Consider the following 20,896-nt stretch of genomic DNA (forward strand, 5'->3'; position numbering starts at 1 on the left):
AACGTCGTCCCAAGAGCGAGCGAGTATAGATGAAACACGAACAGGATATTATCCATAATATAGTTAAGATTTCTAAAGACGTGTTAAGCTTATTTTTCCCTGTTTAATTGTTATACGTTCTTAATTTAGTTTTTACCAAAAATTTCTTATCAAATAATATTTGTTTGTAAATTTTCTGATGATGTATGCCTAAACATGCACCTAAACGTGGCCTTCGAGTTCCGCAACTATTGGCTCTGTCTACTCCGTAACGGATAACGACGTGATACTGTATCTGTCCAAGATTGCTTTAGAATATAATTTATCTCAAAATTCCCACGGAAGCGAAGCCCCGGGCAACATCTAGACTATATATATCTAGACAACAAAAAACTATAATGCAACAATGGCGGATTCTTTGTATTAATTTTGTTACCACAGATAATAAATTCGTCCCTCAAATCTTATATTTTCTTAATCGAATTCTTAAGATCACCAGTACACATACACATTCACACAAACCAATCCATTCAAATTGTATCGGCCTGTATTTAGTCAGATCGGATCACATAAGCGGCTAACGGTGTATCAAGTGAGCGACTCGTTAGATATTTGACTGCCAATTATGAACAGCTGGTCTTTGTAAGCCATTCGTAGGAATTTAAGGTCTTGTGTACACACTATCTAGGCATAATATAAATAGATGAACGTCCAAGACCCAAGTCAATCTGAAAAATATCATTTTCCACGTTGACCTGACCGGGGATCGAACCCGGGACCTCCAGTGTAGCAGTCCGTCCACGACCACGTCAAATAATATATTTAATAATTATTTGACGACCGGTTGTCAATATAATATATGTAATAATTTAACTCCACCAGTAAATCACTCAGTAAATATCAGAGGATCGCCAAGAGCTCCCATCTATTACGGTGGACAATTACGTAACAGAATATAGAGAAGAATACACAATACGAGTAGAAGAAAGAAGAAGAGATGGATAGTATCAAAAAGAAACTGGAAGGCATTAACATTACATTCTTCTCAGCGTTTTGATTGGCACGATAGCGGTTAAATTTGTGATGTCTGACGTTGGTTATTATCTCTAGATACTTTTTTAATTTATTACCTTTTAAATATTCATTTGTGACGTACTGGTCATCACAAATGTAACCGTCTGAGTCGATACGACTCCACAAAAGTGGGAAAAGGACAAATCTTTATTATTAAGACACACAAGCTACTTGTGCAGTCACATACTGCACAAGTAGCTTGTGTGAAACTGCCTTTAGCTAACATGAAACGCTTGTCATTAGGGCAACCAGGCAGCTAATTATTTTGAGTAACGGCCCTTCAGATAATCCGTATTATGCATTGGCAAGATCTTTACGGCTTCGATGTAGGACAGTTAGAAGTTGTATGCCTCAATAAATTCAATGAAATCTTGAGGTTAAGTAGCAATATTATGGTTTAAGAATTTTTGAAATTAGTAACTGTTTTACATTATGTCTATGGCTTGAAATGGATAGCTTAAATTGTTCGGACATCAGAAGACAACTGAAAATAAAAATTCAAATCAAATTTATTCAGAAATTAAAACAGGCAATTTTTCACGTCATTTTTTATATTAAATAGTTATTTCTCACAAGGTACAAACACATGATGGCGCGATGACATGAATGGAATGTGAAACAAGCCATGCTTTGATGCCAGAGGTCATGTGGCTGTGGCACAGGGCTGTGGAATAAGAACAATGAGAAAGAAAGAAGCGAAATTTTCTACAAAATTGTTATTACCATAATTGGTAATCAACAAAAAACAACATAGAATTCAATAAATAATTAGGTCGCTGTAGTCATTCGCTCTAGGGAACAAGCCAACATAATGTTTCTTCTGGCAAAAAAATTGTTTGTGTACGTTAACACAAAACGCGTGAGGCGTTTGCCGTAAAAATTCGTGTGATTAAACTAATAAACAGAACAAGTTGAAATACGAAGTAAAGATTAGTTTGTCCAGGCAGGAAAAATATTTTTTTACTGTTTGGAATAAAATTTCTATGTCAGGCCGAGAACTTTTCACCTTGCCCTCGTAGATCTAAAAACATAGTGAAGTGTTGTATTTTCTTGATACCTTGACAATTTATACCTTAGATATTGAATCGAACAGAGCCGAGCGATGTTCAAAAGGAACCTTAAGGCAACGTGTCCTACAAGCATATCCTTGTTCACGAGGGTCGGCCGAAACTCGAATGTCAGTCATTCAGAGCGGAAAATGTGGCGCGCGTGGAGCGCAAGTTACAGGCTCCTGTGACGCTATCATTGAATTTTGAAAGTATTTATTTAAAAATTAGACCTTCACATCCACTGTTTCACGTCAATATCAAATGACCTGGAAACATCAAAAATATCCTTGTCTTTGGTGTCATTCTTAAAATAATTACTTACTGTATGCACGTCTACCATTTTTCAATTAATTCGGCGCACGATACTTTTAATTCCAATATTATTTCCGAGTTTCATTGCATCCATACAATGAAGCTCGGACTAGAAAAAAAGCTGGTCGGTGGTTTTAAATTTGTTTCAATCGCTCTATTTCGCGACTACCCTGCGAAATTTAAAAACACCCGTCTTTCAATATTCATTTCGCTACAACTTTTGAACGGCTGAACCGATTTTATTCAAACATATCTAAGAACCACCGCATAAAAATTAGCTATCAAATAAAATAAACCGCATGCAAATCGGTTTACCCGTGATGAGCTGAACTGTCGTACACAGACAGACACACTTAGCGGGCAAACTTTTTGTGTCGTTAAAAATTAATGAAGCCTACTGTTGACTTCGTGATCCGCTTCCGATCCTGGCATACACCAAGCGTCACAGTTAGCTAGAGACGTTCGATTCAGGGGCGTCACGGAACTCTAATACTCTGATTTACTACTGCTCTTAATTGGCCTGACAGGACTGAGTTGGTGACAAGAAAGGGACTTATTCAAAGCGCCTAGTTTCAGCCTTTCGGTAAAGAGACACTAGCGCCAATTTTTTATTTCTTAGTTTTTGCTAATAAATAATAGATATTTTGAAAAAGATCTATTAACGGATCTATCTTCAAGATGGATTTTAGTGAACGTATGGTCAATTTCAAAATTCAGTCCCATCGGACCACTGCCCATCATTGTCCGAGTGATAGTGCCTGGTTAATGAGAATTGGATTGACTGGATTTATGAACTAGCTTCATAGGACCACGGACATCTGATGTTGGTGCTATGTTCAAATTAATTACTTCCTCGATTGGTATAGTAAATCGAAACGACATTGCTAATTTTACGGGAAGCTAGTTTTATTAATTGCTAGCCCTTCTGCCCGCGGCTTAGCCCGCATAAATTTCCTTCCGCGTCTATGTCCTTCTCAATACTTCAAGCGAAATCTACGCAAAATTTTAAGAAGATTGGTTGAGTAGGTGTCTTCACCTACTCAACCAATCTTCTTGTTTGTTACCTCTTGGTAACAAACAATCTTACTGTCGCATTTATAATATTAGTTAAGACTAGCTATTGTCCTCAGCTATTTTTTATAGCATAGTGAAAAAACTGGTATGCAAGTTATTTTTGATGGTAAATATCAATAACAATACGAATATCATCGATGCGTTGTCGACGTGGATTTCGTTCCTATCAATAAAATCCAAGCTTGCAACGTGCATTGTGCATGTGGCTTCGCCTCATGAAAATTTGGAGATTTTGGAAGCCTGTAACCATCCTTCTCATACAAAATAAAACGTTTTAACTTCCGATATAAAGTTCTAAATATTGGCATATTCAAACAAGAGCTCTTATCAGCTGCAGAATATGAAGCAATCCAAAATCATTACAAACACATCACAATTGCCGTTGCATCATGCTGTGGTTCTGATGCATCAATAAATTTAAAAAGGCAACCATTATCATCGCAAATCCCTAAAGGGCACTTTGAAAAAACCACAGACTTATAAACTACACACAAAGTGCTACAGTCAACAATACTTTCGCCTTAAAACAACTTAACGCACTTGATAACTTATCAGCCCGCGTGTGGTCTAAAAAGGTTAGTTTTAAATCTCACATTATCTCCATCACATTGTTTCCAAAGTAACACACCCTGTAGATAGTTAAAAAGTATTGCATTTAGGTAAAGATTAGGAATAACTCTTGTTTTGTTGTTTCAAGCTTTTATTTTAAGCGTGAAAATGTTATATGTTGGGCAGAGTGTTTGCAAATTTTGATCCTCAAAACATTGCCCTTGCGAAATGTTTTCTTAAATTTACGCGTTAAATGCAATGCAACCGTCAAAATAATTGATTTCATTTTAGACGTTGTACCGAAAGACTGTGTCTGGATCTAAATAGACTGTCCGTCTTTAGATCCGACACAGGATGCGCGAAAGTATTCAAAAAGGGTTAAAGATTCACTGGTGGAGACATATGGTAAAACTAGTTTTATGCCCGTGGCTTTGCCCGCGTAAAATTTTCCGGAATGAAAGGTAACCTATGTCTTTCTCCATACTTCAAATAATATGTATGCACAATTTCAATAACATTGGTTGAATAGATAAAGCGTGAAGAGGTAACAAACAAATTTACTTTCGCATTTATAATATTAGGTAGGATAAATTATATAAATTAATAAGGACGTTCTCACACACGCATCCGCCATATACGGGGTATACAAGACCTCCTTTTTCCGACGCATACACATGCAGATTAGAGAGATATTAGCATAGTAAACTGGCTGGATATGGATATATATGTCGCGCCGAGAGCGGTAATGATTGGGTAGAAGGTGCCTACGTCCTATGGTACAGGAGGAAGGCTTTATTGGAAATTGTAAATAGTAGATTAGTAGCCAACGGCTGTAAGGGCATCAATTGCAGCCCGAGATATTTAGGCGCACGAGAGCAGCGAGGCCGCCTATAGTTCGAGGGTGCAATTGATGCTTACACCCGAGCTAACTACTCTGCTACTAAGAAGAAAATATAGAAGGGAACGTTATGAAATTTTTGAAAATGTTAAATGTATCGAATTGTCTTGAATTAAGCTGGCAGCACACAGCTTCGATTTCACATGTTATGATGAATGAGCAAGACAAAAAACAAAAGTTAACAAATAATTAACAATGCTAGGCTAAAAGTTCAAATCGTAGCTTCTGCAGGGCACACAACAAAAACTCAAACGCTCATGCCTTGAAACGTATGTACAAATCGGAGTCAGGCCAGTACGCCCGCCTTATGTCGTTTCCCGACGAGTTCCGAACGAGGCAAATCACTATTTATTACGCCCCTAGCTGCCTCTGTTATTTGCCAACTAAGCATTAGCAGCGGTGCCTGGATTTGAAGTCTGCTTTGCAATCACAGGCATACATTGGGGCAAATTGTTGACGAGATTCATATCTCAGCAGCGTTTGCTTTGATTTTGCAACGTCACGTCAATTCTGTTTGACATTTAGTCTAAAGCAACTATTGTTTCTATTTGATTGTTCTTGTTAGTCTGTAACGTTACATACTGAACGTCCGCCTGAAATCCGTCAGTATTGATATTATAACGCTTAAGTATTATTCTAGATCCTTTTTACTCTTTTTAACCCCCCGACGCAAAAAGAGGGGTGTTGAAGCTTAACGTGTCTGTCTGTGTATCTGTCTGTGTCATCCTAGCTCCCAAACGGATGAATCGATTTTCGTTTCGTTTTTTTTTTTGTGTGTCATGGATATTTTTTGGCTAAGAAAGCCATGTTTCACGAAAATCTGTTCAGCCGTTGTAGAGAAATTAATATTTAAAGTCGGGCAAAATCATCGTTTTGGCGAAATAATGGAGCCATAACACAATAAAAAAATACTTTATTGAACGACAATTAATTAAACACAAGACTGATACATGGATAAAGGCAGTATGATAAGTATCCTGTCAACGGGCGATAAGTTGATGACAATTTTTTTGTACTGTTTACACTCAGAATACCACATTTCACCATCATTCAATCAAGTGATTTCGTGTCAGTTTGTATGATCAGTTAGTACGCATTATAAATAAATAATAAATAAATATATTAGGATAAATCACACAGATTGAGCTAGCCCCAAAGTAAGTTCGAGACTTGTGTTACGGGATACTAACTCAACGATACTATATTTTATAACAAATACATATATAGATAAACATCCAAGACCCGGGCCAATCAGAAAAAGATCTTTTACATCATGACCCGACCGGGGATCGAATCGAACCCGAGACCTCTCGGTTCAGAGGCAAGCACTTTACCACTGCGCCACCGAGGTCGTCAAATTATAATGTGATTCATTGTAATTTCCAACCGAAACTAACAAACTATCTCAACCAGTGCATTTTACACAACTTTATATATTTACTGCTAGCTTTTAATCACTTAAATAGTGTATAAAATACAATAGAACATCTCACAGATGAGAATATTTATTAAATAGTTCCATCCCTAAGACAGTTTCTTTTTAGATAGGGTGCTTGTTACGCCTATGTGTTGTCTAATCTATATGTTAATCACAGATATATTTCTCTAGGGCTTCACTACTTTAGTTAGCTGAACAACCGCCATTTAATTTTAATTCTACACTGCCACAAGCTAAATTTTTACTAAACGTTTTCTTATTCACTGCACGTTTAATTTATGTCTCACAGCGCAAACATTACTTTAACCCATAACTACTATAACCATTAACAATTTTATAATATACTTATTTTACTGGCTATATCCATACATTAGTAATACATGTATCTAAATTGCATTCGGAATTGAAACTATTCAAAGTGCAATTTAAAACTGCAATAGCAGTTAAAGTAAAAATGCTCGCAGTTTTACTGTCTAGGACCATTACTAGTAAAAAAGTTATGACCCATCTAAGCAGGTAGCGGCCCTACTGGTTCCAGAGATAAGCACATAAACAGACAGACAGGTCGTCTTTGCATACAAGTTCAAGATAATATCAAATAAATTCTAACTGTACTGATATTATCGTAGAAACTTATGTCGACACTTACTGATGTCGTTAACATTTGTTTATATAATTAAAGGCTAAAATTGTGCTTAAGCTGTTAATTTTATTCGTTGGCTTATTAGCTTCGAATAAAATTCGACCAGTCACCGACCTCCACTCCCTCTGATATTGATTTAAGATCCGATATTTATATTTTATTCTTATATAATTTTAATATTCGATCAAAAAAAGGATAATAATCAGTATTATATCAGTGTGCATTAAATTCGACAGTTGGAAATGTTATAAATTCATGAAATTAATCATTTGATTATTGAACTAGTGATCTCTGAGATCCGTTCATCGAAATTGTAAATCCGGTATATCTATAACTTCAATACGTCCAGTGGAACCATACGACGTCTACGTTTTGACAGCTAACAAATATCTGCTTCTATCGGTCTCAATTCAACTATGCTGTTTTGTCAAAACCACACCATGTCTGGAAGTCTAGGAACAGACTTTTGCGCGCGAATAACTACGCAATAAGAAAAAAAATTTTGTTTCTATAGGTATCGTATCAGCCGCACGCGGTTTCAAATTCCCCAACGATCCACGTGACGCGCGGCGCTCAAACAATCGACAATCGCCCCGTTACTTGTGACGCAGTTGTCAAGCGGGGAAAAGGGCGGGAACCGAGCGTTGAGTAGAGGGGCCGCGGGGCGAGATGCGGGGCGAGGGGCGTCGCGTGTGGCGGTGCGGCGCGGCGCGGCGGGCCGGGCGTCCAGTTGCGCGCGAACCAGCGTTGTGGCACGTCATGTCGCTCGATGAAATCATTGTCCAAGTGCAGTGTCGACCCGAGTTGTGGTGTTCGACGCATCCTTGCTTCAAGAACAGAGCGGTACATAGAAAGATATGGAGGCATATTTCAAAGGAGTTGAATCTAGACGGTGAGTTGAGTGATGTAATGAAGTTGGCCGTGCGATTGCCGCGTCATTGCTGCGCGCTCCGCTGGCCTCTTGCTGACGCGCTATCGTGTCGCCCTCTCTAGTCATGTTTGACACAAACATATCTTGCGTCTCGCTCTGTGATTGACGTCGTGTCGCACGGTGTTATCCACAACGTGTTGTTATTGTGGTAGGCATTTGCCCGACTTTGCAGATGCGAATTACAATATTCTTTTGAAGTTTGTTACTTTCAATTATTCAAATTACGAAGAATTCAGTAAATTCAATATTTGTTATTACCCAAATTAAAAAAAAAAGTGAAACGAATATTAAAATAAAACCTTATCTTATATGTTTATCTATGTTTGAACGTTACGAATAAATAAACATTTATTTTTAAATGTTTATTGGTAGTTTGAACAATTCGTTCGTAGAGGCGATATAAACAAAACCTCTAACCAATACATATGACTTATAGGTATGTAATTAAACTATTATATCTCCATGTGTATATTGTTACAGAAACGTTACTAAAGAAGAGATGGAAGCATCTGAAGGACCAATACAGGAAGGAGGTGAAGAAAGCGCTTAAAGCCCACAACGGGGTGGTTCCCGACGACTACCTCTCCTGCTGGCAGTGGTACCCATACCTCTCCTTCTTAAAGGAAGAGATAGTAGCCACAAGCAACAGGAACACCAAGACGTTGTTCTCCGAGTCGGAGTCACAAAGCGAAGAGGAATTCACCGATAACCCAACGAAGAAATTCAAACAAGACCTCGAAAATGCATCAAACAAATCGTTGGACTCCAAAAAGTTGAGCATCATAATGAAAAGGATGAAAACAATGAACGATCTGATCGAAAACAAACTGAGTAGTTCTGGGATGGAAGACGTGCCCCGCAACGACACGGATTACATGTTCCTCATGAGTCTGCTGCCGTCGATGAAGCAGCTGACAGAGCTGCAGAAGTTGCATTTCAGAGGGAAAATCAATGATTGGCTGATAGAGACCATGTCGCAGAACGAGTATAACTGTGATAATGATAATAAATTCTTCTTCCAAGGGGAAGTTCTTCCGAAAGAAGAAGGTGGCGCATGATATTTAACTGTAGATAGTGCAGTGACAACGCTATTTTTTGCTGACATAGTCTTGTTGTTGAAGTGAACTTTGATATTTATAATTCGTGTTTTTTGTTCTTTTACCATGTTATCCTGGATTTTAAATAAATCTCATAAATATTATACAATCATTGGTTAAATTGATGATTTAAATAATTTCAAACGAAAGCAAAACGTGTATTTTGGTATCGGAAATGTAAGAAAACGGACCTTGGGCTCCGACGCTTAACGGCGACAAAGAAACCGTCAAAACGCTCAGTGAGGGAGAGAGTATCTAAGTGTCCGTGATGGAACATTAGACAGCTTAATTTCTTGTAAACCTCCATAATTGATACGTTTTGTTACTATATGAGAGAACGTATGCATTTTTTTTTGTAATAAAAACGAATGTCGATATCAATATATGTTAAGACAAAATAATTCCAAGGGATTTAGATAAGAAAAACCAAATGTTGCGTACATATATTTTGTAATTTGTATATGATTATTAAAAGACAATTTGCATAAAATTGTAATTTTTTATCCCTCACAGGGTTTATAACCTAACTAAATGCACAATCACATTCGAAAACAAACAAAATACTGTCTAAGGACAATCAACAAGAACAATATAGGTACACAATAAAAAATCACTATGTGACTTTTTTCAAATGCACATTTTTTTAAAAATAATTTGATTATTTGACGACATCCTTCGGGAAGTTCCTATTCTAGAGCTTAACCGTGGCTTAACTACACGTCACCCGAATTTGTACTAGCTGCGCCCTGGGGCTTCGCTCCCGTGGGAATTTCGGGATAAAAAGTACCCTATATGTTATTTTATCTGGACAACTATTTATACATATAATAAGACTTATATGAAAAATCACACATATTTGTCAATTGACGTCTTCGAAGAAAAGAGTGCGGTGAAGTTTGTTGCTCCGCTTCTTCGCCTGCGCTTCGGAAGTCATTAGTAGACTTCGTTTTAAGCTTCGCTGTGCGCTGTTGAACGTGCTTGACGTGTTTTGTTTACTCTTAAGCTACAAAAAATATTACAAATGTATTTTATTCACAATGGAATTCATACCAAAACTACAAGCTAAATTAACAAGCTTTCAAACTGTGTTAAGTTCCGTGAATTACATTGCATAAACCTGTAGTGGATTTCCCTTCGAGAGATGAGTGGTTGCTTTTGTTCGTCTTCTGATTTGCAAACTGTCTTAATATTTCCCTTTATTTGTTTTTCTTGTAATACATCATATGATATTTCTTAAAACGTTTAAGTACACAATATTATTTTAATTTTTTTTATAACTTAGCCCTCGCACCTACATTGACGGCAATGACTGAAAATCAGTGTTTTTGTACTAATGTGCAGAAAGTTCACTGAGTTATAGCCTTTTTGCCTTGCTGCAGCGCACTAATTCCTTTAGCATTATGCTTGTATGTACGTGTAACATCAGTATTGTTTCAATAATGCATTATATGTTATTGTTTTTAGCGTCTGTGGCAACACAAATACACGTTTTCTATGTCTGTGAATTTTTGATGTTAATAAGTGATGTCGACCTGTTCAAATAAAGAATGTAACACCAGGAACATCGTGTCAAGTTAATTTGTAAAAACATGCGATAAGATGTAATAATTTATGGGTTAGTTAGCAAACATGTGATTCAGTAACCCGTTAATTCTTCGATCGAGTATAGGAAGAGCTTTGAGTTTATGTATATTGCTGCATGTCGGTGTAGTAGCAAATTTTATTTACGATTATGCTAAAATTGCCCAAGTATACGATCGGCCATTCCAGTGATAGGCAATATAGTTCGTCAATTACCTACAAAACGACCCAGAATAATATTTAAATAATCTAATATTCTCTCTCACCGTCACGCGTATCATTCACGACACGAGACAGTCCGAGTATTGCATAAAAAAATAACGTTTAAACTTTTCAGATCCGACTCTGATTTTAAGACCGGCCGCCCGCCTGTCGCATGGTCTTATATCCCTTATATAGGAGTCTCATACGACATCCACGGGATGGAGTGGTTCAGATCTAGGTCGGAAGCACCATAATAAAAAAAGAAATAAAATATATAAAAATTACACCATCGGACATAGACACTAGCCGGGTATATATATATATATATATATATATATATATGTGACTTCCGCCGGAAATGGCAGTGTGGCAGCGACACGAACATGCAACAAATTGTGCAATTGCATACGGAGTTACTGCACTGGTGTAGAGTGTGGACATTTTGTTATTTATTTAAAGCAAGACATCGAAATAATAAAATAAATTAATATATGCCGGCTATATATGTATACCTTAAACCGCCAATTTATTTAATTAATATTATAAATGCGAAAGCTTGTGAGGATCTATGTGTGCATGTATGTTTGTTGTCACATTTCTGTAATAGAAATGTCTATAGAAATTTCTATGGAAATAAGTAAATAAATATATACGGACAAATCACACAGATTGAGCTAGCCCCAAAGTAAGTTCGAGACTTGTGTTATGGGATACTAACACAACGATACTATATTTTATAACAAATACATATATAAATAAACATCCAAGACTGGGGCCAATCAGAAAAAGATCATCAGCAGTTATTTTTTCGAGAGTTGAAAGGTAGGTAGTACCCTATGTCCTTCTCCGTACTTCAAACTGTATGTATGCAATTTTCAAGAAGATTTGTCGAGTAGATAGAGCGTGAAGAGGTAACAAACAAACTTACTTTCACATATATAATATTATGTTTGAAAGATTGCGATTAAGGTAAAGGTACCTATAATCGACCCGTCGAATGTCACACGGCTATTCAATATCCGTTTCGTAATTTTTCATATGCCAGTAACAAATCACCAGGCTTGTAACACGCCGGTTGCATCACCCATCAGGCCATAAGTTCAGGAGATACGCGATCTAACAGATAGACGACTACACGGGTTACAGGTAATTGAGAGAAAGGGACTGAGTAATTAATGTTAACGTGATTGAGTAATTATGCAAACATAACGTGTGCAGAATGTGTTTTTTAATAAATCAAAATAGATTTGTTTGTGAACAGGTAATACAGGCGTACAAAATCATGTAATACTTATATGAAGAACTAATTTTTTATTGTAATTGTATAACAATAGTTCCAGATGCGTGACACATTCTCCAGTGATAGTGATTGAGTGAAAAGGAAATATATATTAAACCATTTCGTCGGAAACGGTTACAGATAATTGACAAACATCAAAAGTATCACATTCGTCAAATTACTGATATTTGCTATTGTGTTAGGATTCCGGCGGCAAATTGTCAAGATTCCGTAATGAAAAAATGAAAACAATGGCACAGTTTAGCCCTAGGTTGGGCAAGCACACGGAAGCGTTTCATTGGCAGGTGACTCGCGTGGGTGCGGCGCATCATTGCACAACGCGCCCGCATTCCGCGCGCTCGCGCGCTAACGTGCGCACGCGTCGGTTGCCACGCTGATTTTTAGCCCATGAATCCCATGACGGATATTTTTCAAAATGTTGAAGTTTTCATGATTATATTTCTTACTGAATTAAAATTAACCATTTTAGGATTTATCCTCCCAGTTTCAAGAAGTGAAAAAGATTTTTTCTATACATACATTACTCGTAAATAATAATTTAAGACTTACATAATATTGTGTAACAGAAAACAATACATAACAATTTTATTAACACATAAAAAAATGATTTCTTTTAAAATTATATAGTACTACGGCTTTGCACCAGGATGAAATTAGGTACAGATTTTAAGCAGCTATTCGATTGAATAGTTAAGCGATTGTACGCCAATCAAGAATAAAACAAAGCGGACATTAATTGCCCAACAATTACTATAATGATTTGTGCTAAGTATCACAGCAAACACGCTGCGTAAGACTGCTGATAATTAGCGGGAACCATTCCTTAAGACATTTCGTTAAATCACGCCCTACGGCGCCGGCGCAGGGTAAAGCACCCATGTTACCGACAATTATTAGTTGTTGCCACAATCTGTTTCAATTATTACTTGTCACCGTAGGCTAGCTTTCAATCCGAACAAATATAAGAATTAGTTACATATAAATCGCAATTAGACCTATTTTCTCAGCACGATCATTTGGACAACTTAATGAGGCCATGTTGGACATTTGGCGCGTTGACGCTCCGAGCGACTGGTTTATATTCAAATTATAGTTCAGGTCGAGTACAGTCCACTGCATGTCAAGTTACCCTGCCCAGACCTGGGTGTGCAGTAATAGTGAAGAATTTGCAATGAATATAGTAAATTTGATCTGATGGACTGTATAGCATTTAAGAGTTGCAAAAAACGAAAAACATCCATTATTTGTGAACACGAAGTGTTTGTAGGTAATAGCGTGGACAAATATTCACTAGAGTACATTATTACCTTTGCAAATACGTGGTTCGTGTCACTCGTGTTGGTCGTGACGTGGACTTGTAAGGTGTCCCGTTTTTAATCCAATAACGACCCGGGGCTTCAGTGTGAGTGGGAGTGTCAGTGTGACGCATACTGTTTCATCCACATCAATTTCGAGAAAATCCTTTGAACACGCTTGTAATAACTCCAGTGTTTTATTTCCTTCCTAATTAAGCGGTGATACGCCTCAACGCAGACACATTTTAGCAAATAAATTCTGTTCAAAATAACTTACAGTCCCCCCTCTGCCCAGATTACAAATGCAGAAGCAAGCTGTTAATAATGTTGCAAGTATCTGTTATACAAATGCAACTTTGTAAGTCCTTTCGATCGTAAAGTAAAACAGGTAATATAGCTGTTTATTGTAACATAAATTCTGTTTATTTCATTTACTAAGTGTCTGTTTTTCATAACTGGAGCGGAGAGCGCACTTAACGGCTGCAATTTTAATAATTTTATTAGTAACCAACAAATTTGTAGTTTTTATATGATACGTTGAATATAGAATTTTGAAATTTGAAATTTGTAATTATTACCATCAAGCATTACCTGATCTAAAACAGTTACGAATTTTATCTCTATCATTTATGAGATCTAGTTTCGCTTATAGATATAAATCAATAAATGCTATTGCGGACACGAAATGAATTTATACAGGTATAAATCAAAGCTGGACGTGGAAGGCCACAGGAGCACCCACACGGTCCTGGTTAGGTTCCGCATTTCTCATTAGCTATCACATTAATTTATGGGATTTGCATATGCATGAACTGCACTTCCCGGTCACCGCGGAAGATTGTACAGCCAACTTGTATATCAACCTTAAGATCATTGTAAAACTAGCTTCTGTCACTATAGCGTTAAGGTTTTTGCAGGGTAACTTGACGTGCAGTGGACTGTAGATGGAGGCGTTGGGATCTTGATTACTAGCTTGTTGCATACATTATCAGGCATCTATAATTCTCGTATTGACGCCCTGTGACGGTCAATTCTCATTAAAATTTTATTATTAATATTTGAAACATCATAAAAACAAAATGGTATAAACATTAAAAATTTTAGCTCGTTCCAACTGGAATGGCGTACCCCACTATCGCAATCGCGATTACAAGTATCTTTTTATTATCACTATGCGGTAATGAGGCATATCATTTCATCTAAAACTATTATAGCTATGTATTACGAAATCTTTTTTACACAACTTCAAATATTCAGAATGTTAAATTTTCTCCTATAATAACAAAATTAAGTCACTAATGCATTTAGAATATATAGCAGCGATATAAATTTTATTACAAGTTTCTCAAGTCTCTCCGGTTGTGTCGGTATTTATTACAATTATAATAATTATTTTAATTTGATATCATTCCACAAACGCAATAAGATCAATTAAGTATGAGATTGGAGAGAGGAAGTTAGTAATATTAGTGTTAGACAATTATAAAATATTAGAAGAAAATATATAGTCTGATGTCATCATATATACGATAAATCAATCAAATATCTGACGTATATTCTTACCACACAATCATATAACGTGATTAGATACATAGACTAGGTATTACTGTCAATATAAACTAGTTTTAAAGATTTATAATCATTTGAAAGGTCATTATTACATGATAAGAAAGCATGTCATCAGGAAGAGAGCGTAGCGAATTAAACAACTTGAGCGTTTAACAACTTTATCATATATTTTATATACATGTGTTGACTAATTAGATACTATCTATATAATTACTTGCCGTAATATTATACATTTGCGACTTGAATGTCTATTTATTATATTACGTAGCTCCTCGATCTCTTCCCCAGGTAGTGAAACGGTTATTTAATAGCTACAATATAATAAGTATAAGTATATATATTTTCCTTACATCAGCACTTGATCACAATCATAATATGTTTCAGTATACCTTTTGACCATGTACTTTATTGTGTACTTATATGTCATATTACTGATAAAAAATTATACATATATTTATATTTAAAAAATGGTAAGCCCTTCTGGCATGATAGGGACCAACACTGTTTGACTGAATGAGTTTCTTTCGGCATTTCTTCTCAGCAGTGGTCGTTCCGAAATGCTAGTAGTTTGTAGCTTTGGTAAACATCATTTAATTTAGAATATGACGTGAAAAAGTGCCTGTGAAGGCCTAATTTCTGAATAAATGATCTGATTTTGATTTTGACAAACATAAGTCATAAAAACGGATGATCTGAGACATACAGTCTTTTTCGATTTGTCGTAGAATCACATTTGAATTTAAAACATTGCTTGTAACTATGTCAGTTTTTCTGCGATGTTGACGGATTAATGTTATAAATTTATATAATTACTTGTAAATGTTACCTCTTGGGGTAATAGTGTTCACAAGTAGATAAATCTTATTTGGTAATACTGAAAATTATCGATATGGCCCCGCGTCATAGCATATGCTGAGCTGATCCATGCTTTTTGTTGCATACTTAATGTACCTGTCTAATTTTGCATTAAACATCTTCATCCCTATGTAAATGGGCCCACTTATTTAACAAATCAATTTCTATATCTACAAATTATAAACATAAATAAATATAAATATATATTAGGACAAATCACACAGACTGAGGTAGCCCCAAAGTAAGTTCGAGACTTGTGTTATGGGATACTAACTGAACGATACTATATTTTATAACAAATACATATATAGATAAACATCCAAGACCCGAGCCAATCAGAAAATGATCATTTTCCATCATGACCCGACCGGTGATCGAACCCAGGGCCTCTCGGTTCAGAGGTAAGCACTTTACCACTGCGCCACCGAGATAAAAAAGTCGTCAATTAAAACATTAATAAAGCCGGTGACAAGCATTATTAAAGGTGGCACTTTAAATCTAATTGCATGGCAACGAAGTGTGAATGGGCCTTGTTTCGTACTTGATACGTGGCCTAGAAGCTCATCCGGGTAAGCAGTCGATGACGGCCCCCTTACCCGGACCGGCAGCAAATTCCTTGAAAAATAAACATATGACCTAGATACGCTCTACTTATTATGGTTCGTATGGCTCCTTCGGTGACAGGATAACAATTTACACTGCCTTACTATCTTTAACAATTAAAAAATTAACACTACGACTGGATCACCAGTCATAGTGTTCATTTTTTAATTTTATTTGTAAGTCAGATTTTGAAAAAATAACTCTTCTATCATAGACAATGGTCCAGGGCACAGCTGTGGATGTTATAAACAAACCTACTAAAAATTATGTAATCTATTACTTGGCAAAATTGGATAATTTCATACTATAGCAATTACAGATAATTGTAGTTTTGCAGCGAAAGCCCTACCTGTGATAATTGTTCCTGGTAGACGCAACCTGAACCCACCACAACTTTTTGTCCCTCTCGCACACTGTATAGGGCGCGTATTAAAATTCATGTACGCACTTGAAATTGCAATGATGCCCACATATGAATATTTATGAGTGCGAGGGAAAAATGTGAAAGATTTAATACTGATAAATACGGAGGTGCCGATGAAATCGAGTCTTGTATTACCTGTTCGGGAATGATCGTCACTAGTTTGGTAATGTTTGTTTTTGTTAAGAACGAATAAATACGATTGTACAAGGAAAGCGAAACGTAAAAGGGAATGATATAGTCGGATGTCTAATTTTGGATAAAGGAAGTCGTCTACAATTGAAATGTTATCTGTAAAATAATATATTGTTGATTATTGTGATCAAAACTAAATAAATAAAATAAAAATAAATAAATAGGGACAAATGACACAGATTGAGTTAGCCCCAAAGTAAGTTCGAAACTTGTGTTATGGGATACTAACTTAACGATACTATATTTTATAACATATACATATATAGATAAACATCCAAGACCCAGGTCAATCTGAAAAAGATCATCTTTCATGTTGACCTGACCGGGATTCGAACCTGGGACTTCCACTGTAGCAGTCCGGCATGATGACCATTAAGCCACGGAGGTCGTCGAAAAACTAAATTTATATATCACTTCAGAGATCTGGCAAATGTCACTGATAACTTCGTATTTTGTTATTATTTTACAATGCATAAAACATTAAACAAAATGGTTACAAATATACGTATACGTATAATGTTTTGTGTATGATGAGAAATACATGCAAAAAGAGCAATTTATCAGTTCCATATTAGACTCACTAACGCACCACGAACGTAATAAACTAACAGAATATCTAAATAGAATTTCCTAGATCGGCACTGCATTGCTTATTCACTGTCCACGTCCAGTACGTCACACCATAGGAGTCAATTACTGGGCGCGTTACCCTACGCGGCGCATTCAATGGCCGCCGCTGAATTTGTACGAACTAATAGACCGTTCACCAGGTAACAGGGATAGAGTCGTGAAGCCAGGATTGGATGTAACTGCTTCTAGGAAATAGAAGTTTAAAGAGTAAATTTCTTCTTAAAATAAAGGTATTAAATAAAACGTAGCTATAAATCGCAATATATGTATAATTGTAATAATTATAAAGTAAGTCATATTACGAACGATAACCTTAATTTAACGACGGAATATTTCTTTGCACAATATGGAAAAGGTCGAAAGTCTAGTTGAAGATACGCAAAGCACGTGCCCAGCTGGCTAGAAGCAAAAAAGAGGAAGTACTTACGTGTTCGTCGAGTGAGTATGTGAGCTCGCCGTCGTCGTACAACACGAACCACCTCCGCTGCCATCTCTGTAACAAACATAAATTTATTATTAATATATATATTAATGATAAATTGTACACGAATGCACGAATAACGGACAAAACTTCTTCCCACTGTCAATAGGTATTTTCCAAACGTATAAAGTACCACATAATATTTTTTTTTTCAATAATACAATAATTTGCAGTGATGCCGGAGTCACGTCATTATTTCAGAGTAAAAAGCAATCTGAGTACTTAAAAAAACATCACATCTAAACTGATCAATCATAGTGTCATAAAATTATCATGTTTTGTCATTTGAATTTATTTATTTATTAACACACAAAACAGATTAACTGCACAATAATTGATAAATTACAAGCATTTGTTGGTATATTTCTAAATTATAATCCAATGGACGTGTGATAGTGCTGACAAAGGAATGATGAATGCCTAATCATATATTTTATTTTTGTAGTTTAAAATACAATATTTAATTAATATTGTCAACATGTCATTATGGTAGGTTTGTCAGTCAGTTCTAGCCCAGAATAAAGTTATGAAAAATGTTTAAGAAGAATATTATTGAAGCACTACGCTGAAGCAGCTCTTTCCCACATCGTGGGAAACAGCAACAGAAGACAGAAAGTGACAACGGGAGGTTTGCAGAATTTTCAATCATTATCCAAAATCCACAGTCGTTTAACTCGAAGTACTCAATGACCTTCAAATGCAGAAAACGTGAGAAATCGTAAGGCGTATCTAATTATAAAATCTCATCATTGGATCATTTGCAGGAATAATTGAAAATCTCAAAGCAATATTGCTTGGTTACCAGTTCTCCTTGTAAAACAGTATTGTTTTGCCGATACTTCTAATGACATTTAACTAATAATGGGTTTGTGCGAGCATTCGCTCACTGACTTACGACATGGAGGCGTGGTTCAGTACAACTGGTGGTGTTAATAGCTTATTTTTAGTGTTATTGTATTTGTAAAATAATCTTCCATAATTACGAACAAGAAAATAACCTTAGTCGCGTTTTGTAAGATAATATTAAAATTCAAATTTATATATTCAACTTAGCATTATATGTATATATACCACTTATATATATATCACTTATTAAAATTACAAATTTACTTTTTAAAAGCCTACTGCCGACTTCCAATGCGCAGGTGAAGAAGAAACGGCGCAATAAACTTCACCGCAGCCTTTTCTGCAAGGAAGTCAATTAACAAATGTGGATCTTATATTATAAATTATATTTACAACTAACATGTCAAAAACAATATAACATAGGTATGTAGAAAACCAATAATTATTTCGATGAGTTAATATTTTCGTTTCTAAACACAAAATAATGTAACCCTTGGTTATTAATCCATCATCCACGGTATTAAATACTAATTATAATTGACAACGTAAGATAATCAAATTCAATTGTAGGTTAAAAGGCGTAACCTATTGGTATTTAAAATCTCCCAAATACATCTTCAAATAAATTTATCTTGAATGCAAAACAAATGTTACACCATCAACGGAGTCAAGGACCAAATTGAGATATCAATCAAGATTGCGATTGTTCGCTGGTGAGAATTTTAGGAGGGAGCGAGATAGCAATCAGCTTGCTCATTTGCTTTTGAAGGTAAAATTACAAATAAATCTCCTCCCGATGTATTTCAACGCCCCAATTTAAAAAGTACATCTATGAGAAAGAAATCAGCCTGGACGGCGGATTTTAATCGGGTTCAGTCTCCAAATTGAGAAAAATTGTGTAGCTTTTATTAGCCATTTGTTGACTGGACTAATAAGTTATTTTAAAAAATTGTTGAAAATCACGCAGCGCTGTCGGTTTTAAAAATAAACAAAATTAATGGCGATATGGCGTTGAAAGATGCGGTGACGGCTTGAGCAAAAATAATTCATAAACAAAGATTGCACTAAGAAGATTATAATTTATCAGAACCGTCCAATTTCCATTAAGATAAACACAAAGAGAAATCAAAACGCCTAAGCCAGATAGACCGGCCAGAACTGGGTTACCTACCTTAAGGTCACAACATATCAAATGTAAAACAACGACCAACATCGCAATCTCAAGACACGACACATCCTAGACAGAAAATTTCGTCATTTGCAGTGAATCTTTGTGAAATCCATTATGAAGTAAGAAGCACTACAGAAATTCCTGGATAAAAACAAGACGTGGGCGGTGGAGGTCCAGCGGCCATAAACTTAGAGGTACTTACTACAGGATACTACTAACTTTATGGTAGAAATGAAACAGCTAGTCTGCGTTTTATTACCTATCAAGATTTCTTCAGGAATCAAAGGTCAGTCATAATATGGGATTACGTTAACGATTCCATTAAAATTAAATATCAAAACTATAATTATAATCGTATATCCGTCATTTCGATTAATTAACAATTTTACTATCACTAAAATACTTCCCATAAAAATATCTTCAGATGTTTCCTCATACTAGGATTTTTCAAAATCTTAGGTAATAAGAATTGTGTCCAAGAGTATTCCTCAATTTTCGTATGTCCCCCGGTCACATTCGGGGCTGTAAGGCCGCGACACCACGAGTCAGCGTAAAAAAAAGCCTTACAATTCTGAAGGTTTGGCGCGATTTTATGACCAGCCGCCTACCTGACGTCAACCCTCCATGGGAATATTATTGTTGCCTATCAACAAGCCAAGGCTATGTTTTAAATGACCGCGGATATAATTTAGCCTGTTATT

The 20,896-nt window shown here is 36.0% G+C and overlaps 2 protein-coding genes across 4 annotated transcripts in view; one reads left to right on the forward strand and one right to left on the reverse strand.

Annotated features, from left to right (window-relative positions):
* The window catches only part of osp (outspread), a 274,832-nt gene that overhangs the window by 55,390 nt on the left and 198,546 nt on the right, over positions 1 to 20,896 (reverse strand). For all 3 annotated transcript variants that reach the window (XM_053769380.2, XM_053769378.2, XM_053769379.1), the window contains one exon: positions 18,125 to 18,190. In XM_053769380.2, the coding sequence (XP_053625355.1) occupies positions 18,125 to 18,190 (66 nt within the window). The remainder of the gene's footprint in view (positions 1 to 18,124; positions 18,191 to 20,896) is intronic.
* Positions 7,666 to 9,534, forward strand: LOC128683597 (uncharacterized). Its single transcript, XM_053769383.2, has 2 exons — positions 7,666 to 7,908; positions 8,428 to 9,534. Exons 1-2 carry the CDS (start codon positions 7,686 to 7,688, stop codon positions 9,003 to 9,005), a joined length of 801 nt encoding a protein of 266 aa, XP_053625358.1. The 5' UTR covers positions 7,666 to 7,685; the 3' UTR covers positions 9,006 to 9,534.

This window comes from Plodia interpunctella, chromosome 3 (genome assembly GCF_027563975.2).
Source record: "Plodia interpunctella isolate USDA-ARS_2022_Savannah chromosome 3, ilPloInte3.2, whole genome shotgun sequence".
NCBI classification, from domain to species: Eukaryota; Metazoa; Arthropoda; class Insecta; order Lepidoptera; family Pyralidae; genus Plodia; species Plodia interpunctella.